Genomic DNA, 20113 nt, shown 5'->3' on the forward strand with positions numbered 1-20113 from the left:
GAAAGTGTCGGGGTGCCTGGATGGCTCAGTCGCTTAAGCGTCTCCCTTGGGCTCAGATCATGATCTCAGGGCCTGGGGATCGAGCCCCATGTTGGGCTCCCTGCTCAGCGGGGAGTCTGCTTCTCCCTCTCTCTTTGCCACTACCCCTCACTTGTGCTCGATCTCTCTCTCAAATAAATAAAATTTAAAAAGTGTCCATTTCTGCAAAGGTTGTCAGTTTGGCACAGGTTTGGACTAGGTATGAAACCAAGGTGTTTTAAACAATTCTCTCTCCATAACGCTTAAAAAGAGAGTGCTCTACCTGTCTTGTGAAAGGGTGCACCTCATTTTGACTTATTTCCTCAAGCACGGAAGAGAATACATCTACTTTGTAATAACCTCACCATCAAATGTAAATCCTTTTGGCTTTCCAAAATACACCTAGAGGGAAAAAACATATATATCTAGAGAAGTAAATATTAGATTTTTATATAAACATCTGTGCCAGACAGTAATTTTTTTCCACATTAATTTTAACATTTTCCAATTAATTGATTTAGCAGACTTTAGGGGCCTCTCTCTAGCCACCATGCTGCTAAGGGACTTCTAAAGAAGACTCCCTTGGCTATCTCAGTTTTGGGGGCCGCTGGATGCAACGTGCTAACAGAAGTGCTTTCAGGAACAAACAAGGTTTCATAGGGCACTCAGGTGCACGCGGCCTTCAGATAAGACCCTGGAGCACCCACCTGGAAGTCAGCAGTGACAGACCCACCACAGACATCAATTAACTCAGTCATGTCGTAATAGGCATCAAAGGTCCAGACGCAGCTCTTCAGGTTCAGGTGTTTGTAGAGCTGGATGGTCTTGGGCTCCCGGACGCTGGGGTCAAACTGGAAGGGGCGGTCGTAACCAGGACCCAGGGCCGTGCTGTCGTAGACCCTGTCGTCCAGGAACCCTGCCTCTGTGCGGGAGGGAGGAACAAGCAAGAGTGACTCAGTCTGTGGACATGCCCCTGGGGAGAAGGGATGTGTCCTTGTGAACCTGAGATAGCCTACCGTCCATCTGAGACTCTATTAGGAGAGCAACCCAGGGCTCCCCAAATTGCCACAGGGTAAACAGAGTGACTGAGGCCACAGACTCCTATAAGAGGCCGCAGGAACCCCAGATGAAAAGGTGAGCAAATGATACTATAAGGAGAGTCAGAGCTCAGTGGCCGCATATGTCTTGGAAAAGAAGACATACTGAAGCTTTGCAATCAACCCTTGAAGACACAGATTTACTATATGGATAATTTGTTGATGAATTGTTATTTTTTAAGACTGATTTTTAAAAAATAGCTTTTATGTAAAGCCAACAAACATCTGACTTCCTCCTCCCCTCCTATGGTTTCTGAGCTCTTGGGAAAAAAAAAATCTTAATTTTGTGTTAATGAGTAAATAGCTCACTAATGATGCTTGACTAAACCTCCCCTGCTACGGGCAAAAATTATTGGATCAAATGCTGCCAAGCAACTGAACTGTTCTAAATTAAGGAAGACCTTAATGCAGCAGAGAGCTAAATACAGATACAATTTTAGAATATCAGGATTAAAATTCTTTATAGTACTAAAAGCAACTATAGTATTCTGAAAGAGTTGATGCATTTCTGAGAATGACACCAGCACCCGGTCCTCTGCCCCCAAAAGGACTCGGATCTCAGTTAACATGTGTTGAATTTAATTGTGTTTAAGTAGGAAGAGGTACAAACTTTCAGCCTATAACCAGAGTACGTTTCTTTCAGCGGCTGCAGATGTTGACCAGTTAAACTTTCATGTGTAGCTCGGTGACTTGCAAATAATTTACACTCAGCTACTCTCTACTGTATAAAGACCATCACTACCTAAAGTGATGCTTAATGAATATGAAAGAGCATATGAATGCTTTTCTATCTTCCCAAACACCGGTAAATGATTCATCAGTTGTCAAGGGAGGAAACAGGCATTTAATGTGCACTTGCTAAGGTAAATGGAAATGGACAGAATTCTTTGTAGAGTAAAATGTCTGCTATGGTTAACCCAGGGACGCGCCTTCTCGGCTGTCAGCAACTTCGGACCTGTCTCCACAGCACGTTGGCTCCTTGGGCTGCCCTTGCCGGGGCCTTGGCCCCCAGTGACTGCGTGAGGTGCGACAGAAAGGCCCATCATTTGGGGCCAGAAGCAGGATGAGTTGGGCAGATGGGCTCTCTCCAGAGCTCCCTGAAGAGTCAGTGGAGGCTTTTGTGGGTCAGTGCCAGATTGTAGTCTAACTTTCCCCTCTGCCCAATTCTGCTTTTTCTCCTTCCCTTTGATGGATGCTGATCCCCAATAAACATCTTGCACCCCACACTCCATCTCAGCTCCTGCTCCCAAAGAACCTGTTCTACAACACGCGACATCTGCACTTTAGCTTTTGAAAGAGGCTGCAATAAGGGGATTTTAGGGCACAGATCCAAAAGTGCTCACCATGGGGGAGGGAAAGAACCAACAGTTACCATGGCAGGTGCTTTAAAAATGTCAACAAATTAAATCCTCACCCTGATGGGTATCAATTGTTATCCTCACGTCATAGATGAGAAAACAGTGGTTTGGGGAAGTCCAGCTATCTCTGTTCCATTGTATAGAGAGTGGAATAGGGATTTGAAGCTGAGTCAGTTTGACTCCAAAGTCCTTGTTTTTCCCTATTCACTTCACTGTCTAAGCTACCTATGTCTGTTGCCTGCTAGGAAGGATCTCCGCTCATCACGCAGATTTGAGGACGGGAGACATTAAGCAGAGTTCACTTCACTGTGTCCCTCAGGGCCATGGCGCTGGGCTGGAACGGGAAAGCCAGCACGGAAGTTGTCCCTCACCTGAGATGCCTCTCAGGTCTTGGGTGGTGATGAGATTGGAGCAGACGTGCTGGTGCCTGTAGATGGATTCGGACAGCAGAAAATGCAGGTTGTGCAGCGGCATGGTGGAGATGAGGGGTAGCATTCCGTCCTGGTGTGGGATCTGCACGGAAATGTGGATTCTGAGGCAAAAATGGGCAGAGAGAGTGTTTAGGTGCACGCTAGAAACAGCTAACATGGTACATTTCTTCCTCGTGACTTACTCTGCCTTCCCCAGGGAATCTACCATTTTTTGTCCTGAAGCTTCCCAAAGAGTATGATGTACGCGTGGGGTTGTCCCCCACCCCTCCTGCCAAGAGATCCTCCAGCTCAGAACTGACAGCCATCAAGAATCACAATTTTTTTCCTTCTGTACAAGAAAAGATAACATCACAACCACAAATTAAAGCTTTCTTTTGCTTTAAATGGAAGCTTTGCTTCCTTGTGAGCAACAGCGGAGTGACTGATAGAGGTGCCGTCCCCTTCTCTGTCACAGGGAGTGTCTGGGAAGGTTGGGTAGGGCCGACACTCACATTTTTTAAAGTATTTGTGCCAAATGACATCAGTGAGCTCTTTAAACTCTAAGGTCAGTATTCCTACCCAGGACAATATCTTAGAAATAGTCCTATCCCCCTACTCCTACTGTCTTCTCCTAACTGAAAGAGCTTTCTCCCACCTCTCCCCCCTCAAGTTCCGAGCAATGCGGGCAGCCCTCCCCGGCCCCCACTTGCAGTGTGCTCTCCCCTCATCTACATTTCTCAGAGCTTAGGTGCCTTTGCACCAGGACATCTGTAACTTATTCCCATTGGCTGCTATTTCTTACATGCGTTTAGACTCTGTTTATCTTGCCTCTCCACAATGAGGACAAGGATCATTGCCTTCACTTCTTTTGTTTCTCCAGAGCATGTGGTATAAAATTCTAAATAAAACATGAGCTTAATAAATATTGGTTAAGACGGCGATACAAAAGAACTGTACTTACGGGCTGCACTATTTTCACTGTATAAATTCAAATTTTCAGCATGTTGATTGAGGGTGCCTTTGAGTTTTTACAGCTTGTCTCTTGGAACAAAAGCCCAAGAGACATTTTTTATTTATTTATTTATTTATTTTATCTTTCTTTTTTATTATGTTATGTTAATCACCATACATCATTAGTTTTGATGTAGTGTTCCATGATTCATTGTTTGCGTATAACACCCAGTGCTCCATGCAGAACATGCCCTCTTTAATACCCATCACCAGGCTAACCCACCCCTCACCCCCCTCCCCTCTAGAACCCTCAGTTTGTTTCTCAGAGTCTATAGTCTCTCATGGTTCGTCTCCCCCTCCAATTCCCCCTCTTCATTCTTCCCCCTTTTTTTTTTAACATAAAATGTATTATTTGTTTCAGAGGTACAGGTCTGTGATTCATCAGTCTTACACAATTCACAGTGCTCACCATAGCACATACCCTCCTCAATGTCTATCACCCAGCCACCATCCCTCCCACCCCCCACGACTCCACCAAGAGACATTTTTAAGAGGATTCAGAACCTTGGAATAGGAACAGGATGCCTCTTTTGCTAAGAAGGGCTCAGTAGTGCCCTGGGCACTTCAGCTACTGCTCTCTGACAAAAGTAAATCTTATTCTTTTAGAATAAAGAAAAAATTTGCATATTCTTGGCTCCATATTTAAATCTGTTTTTTTTTCCTCCATGGAAATAAACCCCTTTCTCTGAACTCAGTTGCTCATAAAGACACACGTAGAATTACCACAAGGTTTAATGAATATGTATAATACACATGAATTGTTTTTTGCTAGGCAAACATGAAAGTATCTATCGTCTATCAAAATCATGAGAGCACAGGAAAAAATAAAAGCACATCTGTCCAGACTTTCAGTTTAAATGGTATTATTACTCTGTTCACTAGATATTTAGCAAGTGTCTCTTAGGTGCCAAGAAGCACTGTCCCAACCAGATGGGGATCCAAAAAAAAAATCATGGTCCCTGCTCTCACCATCTACTACGGGGACAGAGAGAAAATGAATGATGATAATGCTCTGAAAGAGGTATACATGGGTGTCAGGAGAGCTGGAAGGAGGAGCTTCCAAATTACATTGGGAAAGATGATGGGGAAGTTCCTAGAAGGGATGTCATGAGCTAGGTACAGTAGGACAATAGGATTTAACTCCAGTGAGTGGAAGGGGGCTGGGAGGATTGCAGTCAGGAGGGACAGCATGGCAGAGGCACACAACATAGAAGAGTTGGAAGCCCTGAGGATTTGATTTCAGTTTGATTCTCTGTGAGGAGACTGGCAGGTGAAAATGACAGGCAAGGGACATGAGGCTAAGAAGACAGACAAGGGGCTGGATTTTAGGGGGACTTTGAGAATTTAAATTTCTTCTGAAGCACTTATCCACCACTATTCTTATTTTGCAGGAGCATCGCTCATTGATCTGTCTGGCCCAGAAAACACACAAAGGAGAGGCCCCTCACGGGGGAAGGCACCACCTGCCTGACCTGTTTGGATGCTCCTTGTGCTTGACGTCCAGGTATTTCAAGGTGGCAATGAAGGACTGAGCCTGGAAGCCTCTGGCTGTCCCGGCTACCACTGGGGTGTGGCAGATAGCACTGTCTGTTCCAATGGTAACAATGTTGCTCCTTAAGGGAGTCCCCACGTGGCCCACCTTGTCCACGGCCTTTGCCACACAACGCACATGGAACCTCCGGCTGAAGTAAATGCTGTCCAGGACCTACCAGGAAAAATAAAGTACTTCAGACATGTGTATATTCCTTAAACAGCTCCTTACACTGTATCTTCTGGATGATATGACATGACCAGTTTCTGGTACAGGGCTCTCTCTGCAGACCATCCATCATCTGTCTATCCATCCATCTATCCCCTCATCTATCTATTCATTCATTCACCACAAAACTGTTGACTTTCTCCCAGGAGCCAGGCACTAGGGACAGAGCAGTGAGTACGTATAGCCTGAGGCAGCATGTCAGACAAGGAACAAGTAGACAGACTGGAGCAAGAGCCCAGAGATGACCAGTTACCAGTGACAGTATTGTTCTCTTTATAGACTAGGTTCAGCATAAGGACTACTCAGCTGGTTTCCAGCCCTTCCATTGAGACTGGTTGGCCCCCAAGTAATTTTTTCTGAGGGTATATGTCAGGATACAGAAGAGAAATGTTTCCTTCCCAGGAGTTCTTGTTTTTCTTTCTTTCCTACTGCTAGTCCCTCCCCCCAACCCCCACCTAATGACCACACACACAGTGTAAAGGTTATAATAACATGAAGAGATGAAGTTGAGAACTTGGCCTCTGACACCTACTGGCCTTTGAAGGTCTTTCAACAGATTCTTTCATGTTCTCAGACACAGAGAAGCCATAAGAATGCTTAACTCAGTCTATGCAGAGGCAACGTGGGTCACCACAACTCTTTAGATAATGTGTGCATACACATAGGGAAGTACATAAGAAGAAAAATTAATTAGTAGTTCTGTGTGCCACAGACCTCCCACAAAGCAATCATACAAACTTATAAATTTTACCCATGGAAACAATTTTCATTGAAGCCCATTAAAAATTAAAGAGGATTTTTCCATTAAAATTTTTTTAATTAGCTGCCAACACTTTATTTATTTATTTACACATGGACTTAGTTCAGAAGGGATTTGAGGCATCTTACAAAGATGCACACAATACAATGGTATTAAATAAATAATTGAAGAAACAAAGAAAGAGCAAAGGAAACTGGGGTAAAAGTATTAGTCACCAAGTCACTGCAAGAATAAAAACGGAAACATCAACTTGGTACCTGTTAAAAATGTATATTTGGCCCAAATCACACGGAACTCCCTTCATGGTTTTTTGAAAAGAGAATTAGATACTTAGGAAACAATAAGCTGTTAAGTCTTATCATTTCAGTTTTTAAATTTTATCACATAGCTTGAATTTGAACTAGGTTATATTGCAAAAGAATTGATCTTTTGGCCTTTCTGAATAAGCTGTGCAGAAAACAATGGATGTGAGTGACATTGCTTTACCCAGAGCCCCCCGTCCATCTCTGCCTTCCCTCCACCATTATCCTATCTATGGGAAGCACTTATTAAAGTGAGAACAAACTGAGAGCTGAATAGGAAAAAAGCTAGAGAAATTCAGTCTGAAAGAAATCTCTGATGTCCAAAATTAGTAAGTGCACTAATTTTAATCAAAAACTGTCGAGGGCTTACTATGTGCCAGATATTGTGCTGAGGATCTCCACTGCTTTCGGTTCTCTCTCTGAGGAGAATGACGTCACTGGTGTGATGAGCAGTCACCACAGTGCACTGTTCCTTAAGGTTGGGAAAACCCTCACTATTCATTGCTCTGTGATGGCGGCAGAGGTGTGGGTCTGGTGTCTCGACTCTTGGAGGACAGCAACTGCATAGTGCGCTTCTTCTCATGTCTTTCTCCAATCCTGTATAATGCCAATCACTCGAGAACCAGTCTATCCTTTGTTTAATCACTGTGCCATCCCTACTATGTGCCGTCAATGTGCTGAGCACGTTAGGCTATACAAATGTGGTAGAACCCTTGGTCCATGTCCTTAAGGAGTTTATATCCTACTACTTATTGAATGATTGAAGAGATGTGAAAAAAAGTAATCATTAATTGTACCTACGTGGAATCTTTGATTTACTTTACCATTTATAGATCACTTTTATATCTGATTTGTCAATGACTGTCAGTGGCTAAGTGGAAAAGGTATTGTTTTGCAGATCAGGAAACAGAGACTCAACTCCCCTAACCTCTTACCATCACATAGTTAAAAGTAGGCAGAATCAAGATTAGTAAACAGGTTGATTACTAGCTTGGATCGCTTTCTACGACACCATATTACCTTATATATAAGAATAAAAATACCTGTGTATATACTGTGTGTACCTGCTTATTTGTTTATTTTATTCCAAATGACACACAAGAGCCTTAAGGAATTTATCTGATAGAGTTGCAGTGACAAAGAGAAGCACCAGTTTTCTCCCCATGCAACCAGGCCCAGATCCCCCTAGACCTACCATGTGGTTGACACTGGTGAATGGTGTGTTGTCAGTGATGGTCTCAAAGGGTGACCGGGCCCCATTGCCATCAGTAGGGGTGGCCACTTCCCAGCTGAACTGCACCGATGTTTGGTTGATACCAGCCTCACTGCAACGCTCCTTCATGATGGTGTACTTGGGGAAATGAGAGTCACAGGGGGTAACACAAACCAGTGGGTAGCCTGGGGATGGGGATTTCTTGACTCCTTCCTTGGTAACTTCTTCTACATGGTCATAGTCAGCAAGTGTGACAACCTGAAAAGGAGCAACAAAGCTTCAGACTGGGCTGGGTGTTGGGAGGCTCAGAGAACTAAGGCTCCCCTCCCTAGAGATCCACAAGATCCCTTAACTGTTAGGGATTCTTTAAAATATAATGAAAAAGAAAATAGAACGGAAGTTTTCATAGTGCTTTGCCAGGCATCCCTAAAAGATACTACAGATCTTTAGTGGTGAAGAAGATCCTCCGTCTGCCTGAGCTAAAAGCTTTAGTATCTTGTTACTCTTATTCCTAAATCAGGGCTCTATCACTCATGTAAGAAATACTTTTATTTTTATGCACACTGTAACCAAAGATATATCATGAATAACAGTTACTAGTTTAGTTGCATTAAGAAAAAAATAAATAAAGTTGCATTAAATTATTAATGGTATGCAGTAGTATATTTGGCAAAACAAAAGTAAATAAAGGTACCATATTTCTTCCATGGTTGAATAAGAGACACATTTTGGAATGATCCTTCTACTATATGAGACTAGCCGGGGGAGGTTAGAAGACTTATTCTGACTGCTTCATTATTATGGGTTAAATTACCCTTGGCAACCTCCAGGCATTCTCCTCCTAATTGTAAAGTCAGGGCATTCATTCTATACATGCCCAAATTGGGAGACTGGGTACTACACTTCTGCAAATACTTAACTCTATGCATATGGCAAGTTATGGAGGGTAATAGATATGGGGTCGCATTACTTTTTTTTTCCCCCTTCTAGGTCCCACCAAAGAAATGAGAAGATCAGTTGTATTATACTTCCCATGTTTATTAGACTAAGGTATCAATATGGCTTGGTCTTACTCTTATGTTCGAACAGGGTTTCTCATCCTCAGTGCTATTAACGTTTGTGCCAAATAATTCTTTGTTGTTGGGGCTGTCCTGTGTATTGTAGGATGTTTAGCAGCATCCCTGCCTTCTACCCACTAGATGCTAATAGCACCTAGTGTGACAGTTGTGACAACCAAAAATGTCACTAGACATTGCCAGATGTCCCTTGGAGGTGGTGGCACACAGGGAGGGGATTTGCAAAGGAAAGGACAAGATGGTTCCTGGTTGAGAACCACCATGTTAGAAGAATGAAGAAGTACAGCACCAAAGGCCTACTTCTCTCAAGTTATCATCTCCTAGTCACTAGGACATAAAAGCAGCAATCCTTTTGGGTCAAGCAACTCACGATGGGTGGTGCTGGCAATATGAGACTCCCTGCTGCCTCCTGGTCTAGAATCGTCACTGTGGCAGTGGTCACATCACCAAGAACTGCTTCCACTGGGTCATCTGGGCCAAGGACTAGGGAGAACGATTCATGCCATTCCCGGTCTTCATTGGATAGGATCTCGACTTTAAAAAAGATATGATCCACACCTTCACCAAGGACAGAACACAAAGAGAGCAAAGGTTCTCATTAGGTGATCTACCTCAGACACCGCAGGTTGGCACTGCTGAGATTTCATGTTAAAATATGCCCTTTCCTTTTAGAGGTTTTTCTATAAATACAGGGGCTGCTAATCACTTTAGTCCTATCTCCAGTGAGAAAGCTATTTTATAGACCAAATTCCACCTGTGGTAGAGGCTCAGTTTTGTAGATTTACTATTCAACACCATATGAGGATTAATGGCCCCTGCCTGACACGAGCTGGTAGTAATAAAAATCTATGATCCAAAATACACTTCACCCTGGTTATGAGTTTTTTTGCTTAATTTTTCTTCCCCTTTACACTCAGGCATGAGCTCCTGCATGGCTGTGAGTGGTTGCACCCATGGACACCCCTCAGAACTGTCCTGAGAACCAGGATCTCGAAGGCTTCCTACCAGGCCATCCCCACAAAGACAGTAGCATAAGGGTTTGGCAGCTTGGAAGGAGAAGGGTTAGAGCCTTAGAAACTGCCTTCCTTCTTTGTAAAATGATTCTCTGGGGGTGCAAGCATCTCTGGTGGTAGTTAAGTTTCCCTTCTTCCTCTCCTACAAACACCTACTTCTAAGACCTATCTTTTCTCCAGATCCTTAGCAGAAAAGGAAAAAGTAGACACATGGAAGAACAGTCCTTGTGTGGAGGCGGAGGAAGGGCATCTACCCTTCTGGCAAACACTAACCAGAGGCACAAGGGATGGAGCCAAAAGCCCTTTAAAACTCCAGTGGAGGGGCGCCTGGGTGGCTCAGTCGTTAAGCATCTGCCTTCGGCTCAGGTCATGGTCCCAGGGTCCTGGGATCGAGCCCTGCATCGGGCTCCCTGCTCCGCGGGGAGCCTGCTTCTCTGCCTACTTGTTCTCTCTCTCTCTATCTCTCTGTCAAATAAATAAATAAAATCTTTAAAAAAATAAATAAATAAAAAATAAAATAAAACTCCAGTGGAATGAGAAACATCAGAGATCCCTCCCCCCTCATTTCTGAGGAAGTCACTTCCTCCCCCCACTTGCCAAGACGTCTCTGGAAAGGCCTTCTACCACTGTTGCCCATTTCTGGCTAACTCACAAATGGTGCCAGGATCTACACCAGTCTTTTTGCCTTATATTGCTCCAGAAAGTTCTGTGAAAAAATCTAGCACATAATTCAAGTCCTTCTCTGTCTAATTTTTCCCATCAAATTACTATATAAGACAGTTAAACAGATAGCTGTGACCTGAATCCCATCTTTCTCTCTTCTCTGACTCATCTCCACAGTTTCCTCTAGAATAAACCTTTTTTTGGAAATATCATAACAGGGTATCCTGTCTCCTAGCAGATGTTAAATCACTGGAACACAGAGACTGTGCCTTCTGGATTTGAGTAATCCCTGAAGGGCCCAGCACAGTGGTTTGTACCCATGTTTTACTGAACGATGGTAGTCATGTTTATTCTTTTAAAATCAAATGCATCTGACTCAACCAAATCATAGGCTAACAACAACCAAAAAATCCTTTTAAATGAGCCCAAATGCCAAGGATGTTCTGAAGTAAGGGACCTACTTTTGTTCTTTCTCAATGCCATTTTTACCAACTAAAAATTTTAAAGATTCCTGTAGTATCAAATGTGTGCTTAATAAGTACTTCATGCTTAATAAGTACTACTGTTTTCCTCTTTTATTTTTCTGCTCATTCCTTTCTTCAAATACAAGATATTTGCCTCTCTATTAAGTAAAACCCACAGATTAGGATTGGCATTCAATTACCGGGACTAAACTTCAAGACTCTGCTCATTGGGTAATAATCCACCCCGGACTGGGCAGACCCATCCCGTGTGCTGCAGCGAATCTTGGACGTCCTGTTCTGATCCCCTCGGCGGATCACCTTGATGTTCAGGAGGGCTATAGCATCTGGCCCCGAGGGTTCCCGGACTTGGTATGCAGCTTCTTCAAACTCAATGGTAGGGGCTAAGGAAACAGGATTAGAAAAACAAGAGCAGGTTAGAAAAGCACAAAGGATTCCATTCCCCTGAAAACACCTTATAAAGACAAGAGGGAGTTTTCCACATTAGTAAGCAATACAAAGGTAAAATGGCTTGCAGTCATAAAAATCAATCAGTTTTTAACCCCTCAGCAAAGCTTTGGAAAAGGAACTTATTTATGATTCTGCAGGAGTTGTTTCTCACAGATTTCTTATTAAAAACAACAGTGAGGGAAATATTTTTAAGGACTTTGAAATGCATGATGTACACATTTCCATCTGGGCATTACAGCTCACAAAATGTTTTTAAATTCACATACTTTATCAAGGGACTGAGACAGAGTAAGCCCTTGATAAATACTTATCGACCAATTGCATGAATCAACTTTTTCATTTATGAGATATGAATTTCTAAGCTTTATAATTTATCTCATTTATACACTACCTAAACTTTCCAAGTCCATCTCCCATCTCTGATCTTCTGGGTCCTTCTTCCCAGAGCCCTCACATCTCCCATCCTTAAATTTTCCTAACTTTTCACAGGTTATTTAGTTAAAAATGAGTATTTTTAATGAAGAACACAAGACTTCCTAACACAATCTGGTTTGAGGTACTATTCTCATTGCTATGAAGTGATTAATATGTTGGTTTTTACAAAAATTTCAAATTGTGCCTTCTTTTCCATTATATTCTCACGGGGAAGGGTGAGGTGGTAGTGGTGGGTAGAAATAAAAAATCGGATAATTGAGAGCAATTACAAATTATATACCATTTCTAATATACTATAATATTTTGCAGAAATTTCTGGAGTCTCTGTTCATTTCCCTCTTTCCCTCTCAGAAAATCAACTCTTCCTAATTGTAGAAGATAAGCTTCCTTGGAGACTTCATAGTTTTTAATGAATGCTCTTTGGAAGTTAGGAGAGTCACTTATTACCTTTCTGAGCTTCAGTCATAGGGTTTCTGTGTGACCAGGAAAGGTTCACTTCAGGACCTGAACCCAAGTCCTTGGGTAAAGGACTAATTCAGCTTCAGGGCTAGCTTTTCTTATTTTACCCAATGTCCAAGTTAGTCCCCAATTTTATATCAGAAACTCTGAGAGTCTCACTAACTCTCATGTAGATTCTAGAATCTGATAAAATAAGGGTTACAACTAGTTTTGCTGCTTACAGCTGTGTAACTAAGAGCATAAATTATATAAATTTGCTGAAGCTCAATTTCTTCACCTATAATATAGGGATTATAACACCTACCTCAAGGGGTTACCATCAGGATTAAATGAAATAAGATAATATAATATGCTTAGTATAGTTCTTGGTCTACAGTAACATAAAAACAGCTATTACTATTTGTAGTATTATCTGTTCACTCATTAAAATATCTATTTGAATAAAACAATTATGTCCCAATTTGAAACAGATTTGGTTTTGTTTTCCATAGTGCCTGGGTCATTCTTTGCTGACACCTGACTAAAGAATTTAAGATTTTGGGGGTTAATAGGCCAAATCAATTAGAAGGAAACTGAGAAATTAGACTCTTCCGGGAAGGTGGCAGTGTTTAAATTAGTTCATTGGATTCAACTGATTCTGATTGTATTTCCAATCTGGCTCCTGAACTGCAGAGACTTATATAGGTTTTATTCTCTGTCCGCCTTAGCATCTCTGTCCTAGCTTGTAACCATACTCATTCCTTATCTCTTGGCAATGTGGTAGGGAATAATGAGATTAAGCACACCTATAAACTTACTGGAACTCTGTAGAGGATGATCACTTGCTGCCAATAGTTTATATAAATACTCTGAGATTGTTATCAGTAGGCACTTTTATAGCACTTTCATTTTAAAAAACACCTATAATTACATTGTTAGTAAAACATCAGTTCATGTTCTATCAACCAAAGAATAACTAAAGACAATATCTTCTGTTACCATCTTCATCATTGGATATGGTGATGGTGGCCATGTTATTCTTTCCAATTCTGGCTCCACTCCAGTGGTTTCCAAGAGGATGGCTGAGGTAGACCCTGAATTGTTCCTCAGGCTCAAACATGGAGTCATCATGGATAGAGACAGTACAGTTCTTCATCTAGAGCCAATGTCATAAGATAGATTAAAATTTGCACTGAAAAATCAGTAATTTTCTTGCTTTTCCTAGAAAATGATTTTTCTTCTTTGCAGCATCAAAGAGTCAACATAAATTCAAAAGGATCCAAACCATTTCATTTGTAAAATAGAATGTTTAAATCTAACAGTTCATGCCTGACAGGGACATAGATATCTGTGGAGCCTTGTATTAGAACATTCCAAACCACTCTGAATGATTGGTCATGGATTATGAAAAACAAGATCAATAAAACAACCCACTCCAACGCACCTGTAGGAAGTTTGTGCACTTTCCCTGAGCAGACCAATGCATAGGTACACATTATGAAAGATAAATTTCTGATGATGGGGGTTAACATATGGATTAGGCTTCCTGGAGAGAGCTAAACAATGGTCCATTCCCTCGGTAAAAACTGAAGAGTTTTAGAAGCAACTCAGAAAGGCTTCTCGTTAGGCTGAAGATACCTTTCAATGCTGCAGAACTCTCAAATATGCTGCCAAATGGTGTCTCATCTGAACACTGCTGAGTTCTGAAAGTCTGAGAACGCAATCTAAATCCCTGTTTGACAGAAAGAAATCAAGTGCTTCCCACACTGATTATTCTCTACTGAGGACTGTATTCTTAAGAAAACATAAAATAAGGCCAAAACATTTTAGATGACACAGTAACCTCAACAGTAGAGTCATGTGATGTGAAGTGGGATGATCTTTAGCTGAACCATTTTAAATCCACTCTACTACTGTATTGCAAAGTATCTGTGGGTATAGAGAAGTTCCACTCTCATACTTCTGAAGTCATACTAAATGGAAGGAGAATATCCTGTGAAAGTTTATAGGTAGCTTGCTAACCAGGTTTTAAGGCCCTGAGAATGTCCTTTTTTTTTCTTGATAGAAAACATGAATTTAGTAGTGACTCTTCAGGATATCTTTTTAAAAAGGACATTCTAGTGAATCACAAGTTTCAAAGACAAACTGCTTAGCAAGCCAGAGAAAATGGAGATTCCAAAGTGTGCTTATGAAGAATGATAGGTTGTCATGTGGATAACATATAGATGATTAGACTGTATTTTCTTTGTAATTTTATTAAATTATGAACCATCTCTTGGATAAGCAGAGAATCCTCTTTTGAACTTAAAACAAATACAGACGTGTAGACTCAAAGCTGAAGATTGTATCTGTAGTATTTGTGTATGTTTTTAAACACATGTTTCAACCTGCCACCAGTAAAATTCCCATAAAATATATAACCAAGACAGGGCTTCTATGAGTCATGAATGTATAAAAGACCAAGAGTCTCAAAGAAGGAAGCTATCACTTTTTTTTTTGGTAGTAATGACGAACAGAGGAAGAATCTGCTGTGACTTACCCATTAGAAGATGGGTAAGATCTTCTAATGCTAAACTTCAAAAGGACTAATCATAGGGCGAACACCTGATATGTTGACTATACCAGAACTGAAAACTCTGTTCAACTAAGAACACTATGATCAAAGGTAATAGATAAGTGACAGAAGGCAAAAATACATTTACAATATCTAAAATGTCTACAACTGGCAAGGAATTAATATTCAGAATATACAAGACTGCAAATCTGTAAGAAAAAGGCAGCAATACAATAATAAGGAATAAAGGATAAAAATAATTTACATAAGAGGAAACCCAATAAACTAACAAGCATATATACTGGTAGTAAGTGGGAAAATGCACATTAAAACGAGATATAACTTTATACAAAGATTAGCAAAAATCCAAAAGATGAGTAATGCTAAGTGTTGAAGGGGATATAGGATTATAACCTTCATGGCACTGCCAGTGACTTTCTGGAAAGTGTTCTGACACTATTTTTTCAAATTAAGCACATATGTGGCCTTTGGTCCAGCAGTTTTGCTGCCGAGTGTATATCCAAAGAAATTCCCACTCAGGTCTGTAAGTGGACATGTACGAGGATGTGCACTGCAGCATTATTTGTGGGGGCAGAGTGTTAGGAGGTGACTGGGCACTAATCTCTGAGGTTCCTCATTGTCTACTGCTAAGAATGGATGGTTCTAATGTACTAACTACCCATCATGAAATATTATGCACTATCTCAGCAACAGATTAGATGTACACATAAATGATGTTTACTGAGTAAACAGAGTAAAAGTTTGAAAAAGATGTAACACAGTAGTTTTACAAATTAAAATTTGCATACAAAACAACCAGCATTTTAAAAGAAGAAATACAAATTAAGACATATTCATTAAATACAACAGATTGATGAGTTCTGAGATGGGGAATGAAATGTGGCTGGGGAATAGGCATAAAATAAAACAAATAAACAAAGTAAGAGAAGGGACTTGAAAGGACTAAGGGGACTGTGTGTTTTGACTCAAGAGGGTACAAGCGACTCAGTTATCTGAAACTGAAATCCAAAAATGGGGAAATGTGATTCTCATTCAGTATACATATACTTTTGACATACACTGAGGTTGCAGGCTTTGATTCCAATGTAGCCATACTTACTGACTGGAGTTTCTCAGGAGTTCCTGTGCCCATACGCATCACTTTTCATGTAATTGCTAAGCAGAGAACACTCTCCTGGCTTGAATTTGCTCAACGTCTGCCTATTTGGTCCTATCCTATTGGTTCTATACTAGAATCTATGCTGCCCCGAGACGGGGGCCCAGGTGTTAGAGAATTGTCTCGTCCTCCTCTAGGTAACAGTGGTGGAGTGTGTTCATCTCTAATGTAGTTGCGAATTAAGAGGAGCCTCATTCATTGATTCTGCTAAATTCCAGAAATGTTACATGTCATCTAAATTCCCAGCTCAACCAATGATATATGTATTTAGTTTTACGTAGGAGACCAAGAAGACAGCCACAGGGGACAGATGATAGTATTATAAATAGTATCAATCAGTGGAAGAATTCCTAGGATGTTCGGAATTTGTCTAAATGACTTCATTATAGACAGTAAAGGCATCAAGGAAAAAGAGAAACTGATCTTTCAGTCATCATGAATCCACTTACTTTCTCCCCTTTCAGAAACGTAATCCGTGAGGAGTCCGCATTTCTTCTCTCCTCAAAGTCCTCCATGACCTGAGCTGAATGGCCCTGGGTATAGCACCTCACTGATGACTCATAGCTCAGGTCTCCACTCCGAATGATGGGCACCTGCAGGACACCCTCTTTCTCCTTCACTAGGAGCAAATCCTTGGCAAACTGCATGCTGGGCACTGGGGGAGCAGAAGGAAAGATGGAGGCATTGTTAGTGGGAGGCAGAGGGGAGATGGCCGCAGCCCTCAATAGCCACTTGGCAGGACAGGTCTACTAAGGGCCATCATCACAGGCTGGCAAGTCAGAGATGGTAAGCAGATTTTAAGGCATGGTTGCTCTCAAGACAAGGGAACTGCTTCCATTGTTGAGCGTGCTTCTAATGAAACAGAATAAATCAATTTTGCACCTGTGTCTCCCAGCTTCAGGGTGTGGTCCCCATCTCAAATGCAGATAAGTAATGCAAGCAAAGAAATGGGCCAGGTATAAGGAAAATTTTGATTGAGACTTTAATACGCAAAAAAATTCACTTTCCTTCTAAGGCTACAAAAAGGAAAAGAGCAGCGTAAGCCTGACAATAAATGGCTACTCACATTGGTCCTGGGGCCAGGGAGACAGTAAGGAAAAGTGGGGATACCGGTAAAGAAAAAAGCTCAGGCCTTTTTAAAGAGGGTCACCCCTCAGCTCCAGGCTTTTGTTGGCAGGTCATCCTATTTTCAGATGAAGCCAGAAATCTGGATTTTTATGTCATATCTGCTAAATTTTTAAAAAGCAACCAGTTAAAACAGGAAAAAGAAGTTCCATAGAGGCCAAACTATTTGGGCCAAACAAAAGACATCCGCATGCTGAATTTGGCCAGTGGGCACCCAGTCTGTGACTACTGCTATAAAATCACTTTTTCTTTTACAGCTCACATGGTTTCATTTGACTTTAGGAAGGGACCACAGCCAAGGTGTGGTTAAAAACATGGACTTTGCAGTCGGTAGGCCTAAATTTCCATCCTAGCCCTGCTACTTATTAGCTGTATGATATAGGGTAAGTTGCTTAGATTTTCTGAGGCTTGGGGTTTTTTATTTATAAATTGGAAATATTACTATCCAACTTCTAGAGTTGTTGGAAGGAGTGAACTTCATGAAATAATGTAGGCACGGTGCTCAATACAGTATCTGGCACATCACAGGCACTCCTATTTTGGTAGGAATTATTATATTATGGTTTGTATTGCCCCCAGGTCCAGGGTTCTCAAGATGAAGAATCACTTTTTTCTCTTTACTTCCTACAGTGCCTATAATAATGCTCTGCATTAAGACATGTTCTTTCTGAGACCAACATCTTGCTGGTGATTGCTGTTTTTTTTTTTTTTTTTAAGATTTTATTTATTTGACATAGAGAGAGACAGTGAGAGAGAGCACAAGCAGGGGGAGTGGGAGAGAGAGAAGCAGGCTTCCTGCTGAGCAGGGAGCATGATGCGGGGCTGGATCCCAGGACTCTGAGATCATGACCTGAGCCGAAGGCAGACGCCTAACAACTGAGCCACCCAGGTGCCCCCTCTTTTTTTTAAATATTTATTTATTGGAGAAAGAGAGAGAGAGAGAGAGCAGGCAGTGGGGAGGGAGAGAGGGAGAGAGAGACTAACGCAGACACCCCGCTGAGCGGAGAGCCTGACGTGGGGCTCGATCCCATGACCCCGAGATCAGGACCCAAGCCAAAACCAAGAGGCGGACACTCAACTGACTGTGCCACCCAAGCACCCCGCTGGTTATTTATTTCTTAATGAGCAATACAAAGAGGTAGGCCCTCCAGTCACATGTCAAAGTCTCCTGTGGCAGAAACTGACTCTAAAGCTGTTGTCCCCGTTTCCTTGCCATGTCTCATGTATGCCCTGCCAAACCTGAAAGGAAGGAACCAAAAGGCAAGGACCCACGCACTCTGCAAGTCAACATACAAGAAGCTCTGTTTGCCTCCAACCTGCCCACTGCTCAGAACCGTGGGTATTAGCAAAAACAGAGCAAACTCATTATCTAAGCTAAACCTAACAGTTACCACTTACTACCAAAGAAAAACCCAGCAGATACTTCTTAAAAGAACACCACACCTAGAGGATAATGAACAACTTTGGCATCAGGTCCCGAGCATTTATCCTTTAGGGTTCTGTCATCCAGTAAAACGGTCTGTACTGTTAAAAGGTGGGTGGCAATGACATGACCTAGCATAGAAGGACAGAAGGAAACTTGTTGGCAGGTAAAAACAACAAGCAAGGAAGCTTTTCTGCTCATGAAAAGATTATCTAAAGCTTTGGATTGATTTCTCTTGTTGGCCCAACAGGCATCAAGTCAGATGAGAGTTAAAAGTGAAAGTGGTAATGTTTGGGTTTTGTCATGTATTAATCAACCCCCAATTCTTCTTGAGCTGTAAAAGACTCCTTTTTTTTTCTCTTTAACAAGAGGGTAAACCTCACTCCTTTCCCTATCTGGAAAAAGAGGGAGAGAGAAAGAGAAGTAAGGGAAGTGGGTGAACATGTCTCACGATTGCCTGCCGTGCTGGGAATGGTTCCTGCCTCATGGGGCCCCTTGTCTGGTGGGAGAATGAGGCAAGAGACAATGGAAAGACAATATTCAGTAACAGATCTGTGCATGGGGGTTTATGGCATACAAAGGAAAGGCCCAGCCCAAGTCAGGCAGGGTGTGAAGGGCTCCACACATGTCATTTCATGTCCTCCTCTCAATACCCCGACTACAATCCCCTCAGGAAGTAGGAGCACTGTTCTCAGTTCTGCCTGACTGTAGAGCTCCTCTCCTTCCACACCGATGCGGTGCGTGCCAGGAAATGGGGATCACTCGTGGGGGTGCACAAGCTTACACTATCGCACACTCACTATCAGCACTCTCAGCGCCTTCATCACACACAGCCCAGTTTGTAGTTATCTCCTTACTTGTGTTAGTCCTGTGTCCTGAAACAGACGGTGGGACTCTGCTCTCCATTACACTGTAACCCGCACAGTGCTGGGCGCCAGACTTAGGCATGGAAAATGCTCATGGAATGCTGTTAGCCACTAACCTTCTCAGTAACTGACAAAGTAAGTGCAAATGCCACCCCCTGAAATTCGAGTGCCTCTTTATGGGCAATGGTTGGGTTGGAGATTTAGGAGAAATCCTGCCTCCGGTTCTCTCGAGTTAGAGCAGGCAGGATGCAGTGAACACCCAGGGGTGTGATGAGATCATGGCTACAAGGCCTTTCCTGTCTTGCTCAGCATTCCTCAGGTCCATACCAAAGTCTAACTCCAGGTACCAGAGCAGAAGAGGAATATGCAAATAGGAAAATGTTCTGAGATGAGTTACTTAGGTGATTTAAGGGCCCGCGATCACCCTGTGGAAAAAGATGAAAGACCTTAGGTCACTTTGGAAGGCTGAAGGTTGACTTTACA

The 20113-nt window shown here is 42.0% G+C and overlaps 1 protein-coding gene across 1 annotated transcript in view; it reads right to left on the reverse strand.

Annotated features, from left to right (window-relative positions):
• The window catches only part of FRAS1 (Fraser extracellular matrix complex subunit 1), a 394684-nt gene that overhangs the window by 26485 nt on the left and 348086 nt on the right, over positions 1-20113 (reverse strand). Inside the window, exons 57-64 of the mRNA XM_081813142.1 lie at positions 16666-16871; positions 13485-13641; positions 11345-11545; positions 9375-9562; positions 7911-8186; positions 5367-5599; positions 2845-3005; positions 726-940 (exon numbers count right to left, since the gene is read on the reverse strand). Coding sequence (XP_081669268.1) covers positions 726-940; positions 2845-3005; positions 5367-5599; positions 7911-8186; positions 9375-9562; positions 11345-11545; positions 13485-13641; positions 16666-16871 — 1637 coding nt within the window. The remainder of the gene's footprint in view (positions 1-725; positions 941-2844; positions 3006-5366; positions 5600-7910; positions 8187-9374; positions 9563-11344; positions 11546-13484; positions 13642-16665; positions 16872-20113) is intronic.

This window comes from Leptonychotes weddellii, chromosome 2, assembly GCF_054177405.1.
Source record: "Leptonychotes weddellii isolate Sample4059 chromosome 2, ASM5417740v2, whole genome shotgun sequence".
Classification (NCBI taxonomy): domain Eukaryota; kingdom Metazoa; phylum Chordata; class Mammalia; order Carnivora; family Phocidae; genus Leptonychotes; species Leptonychotes weddellii.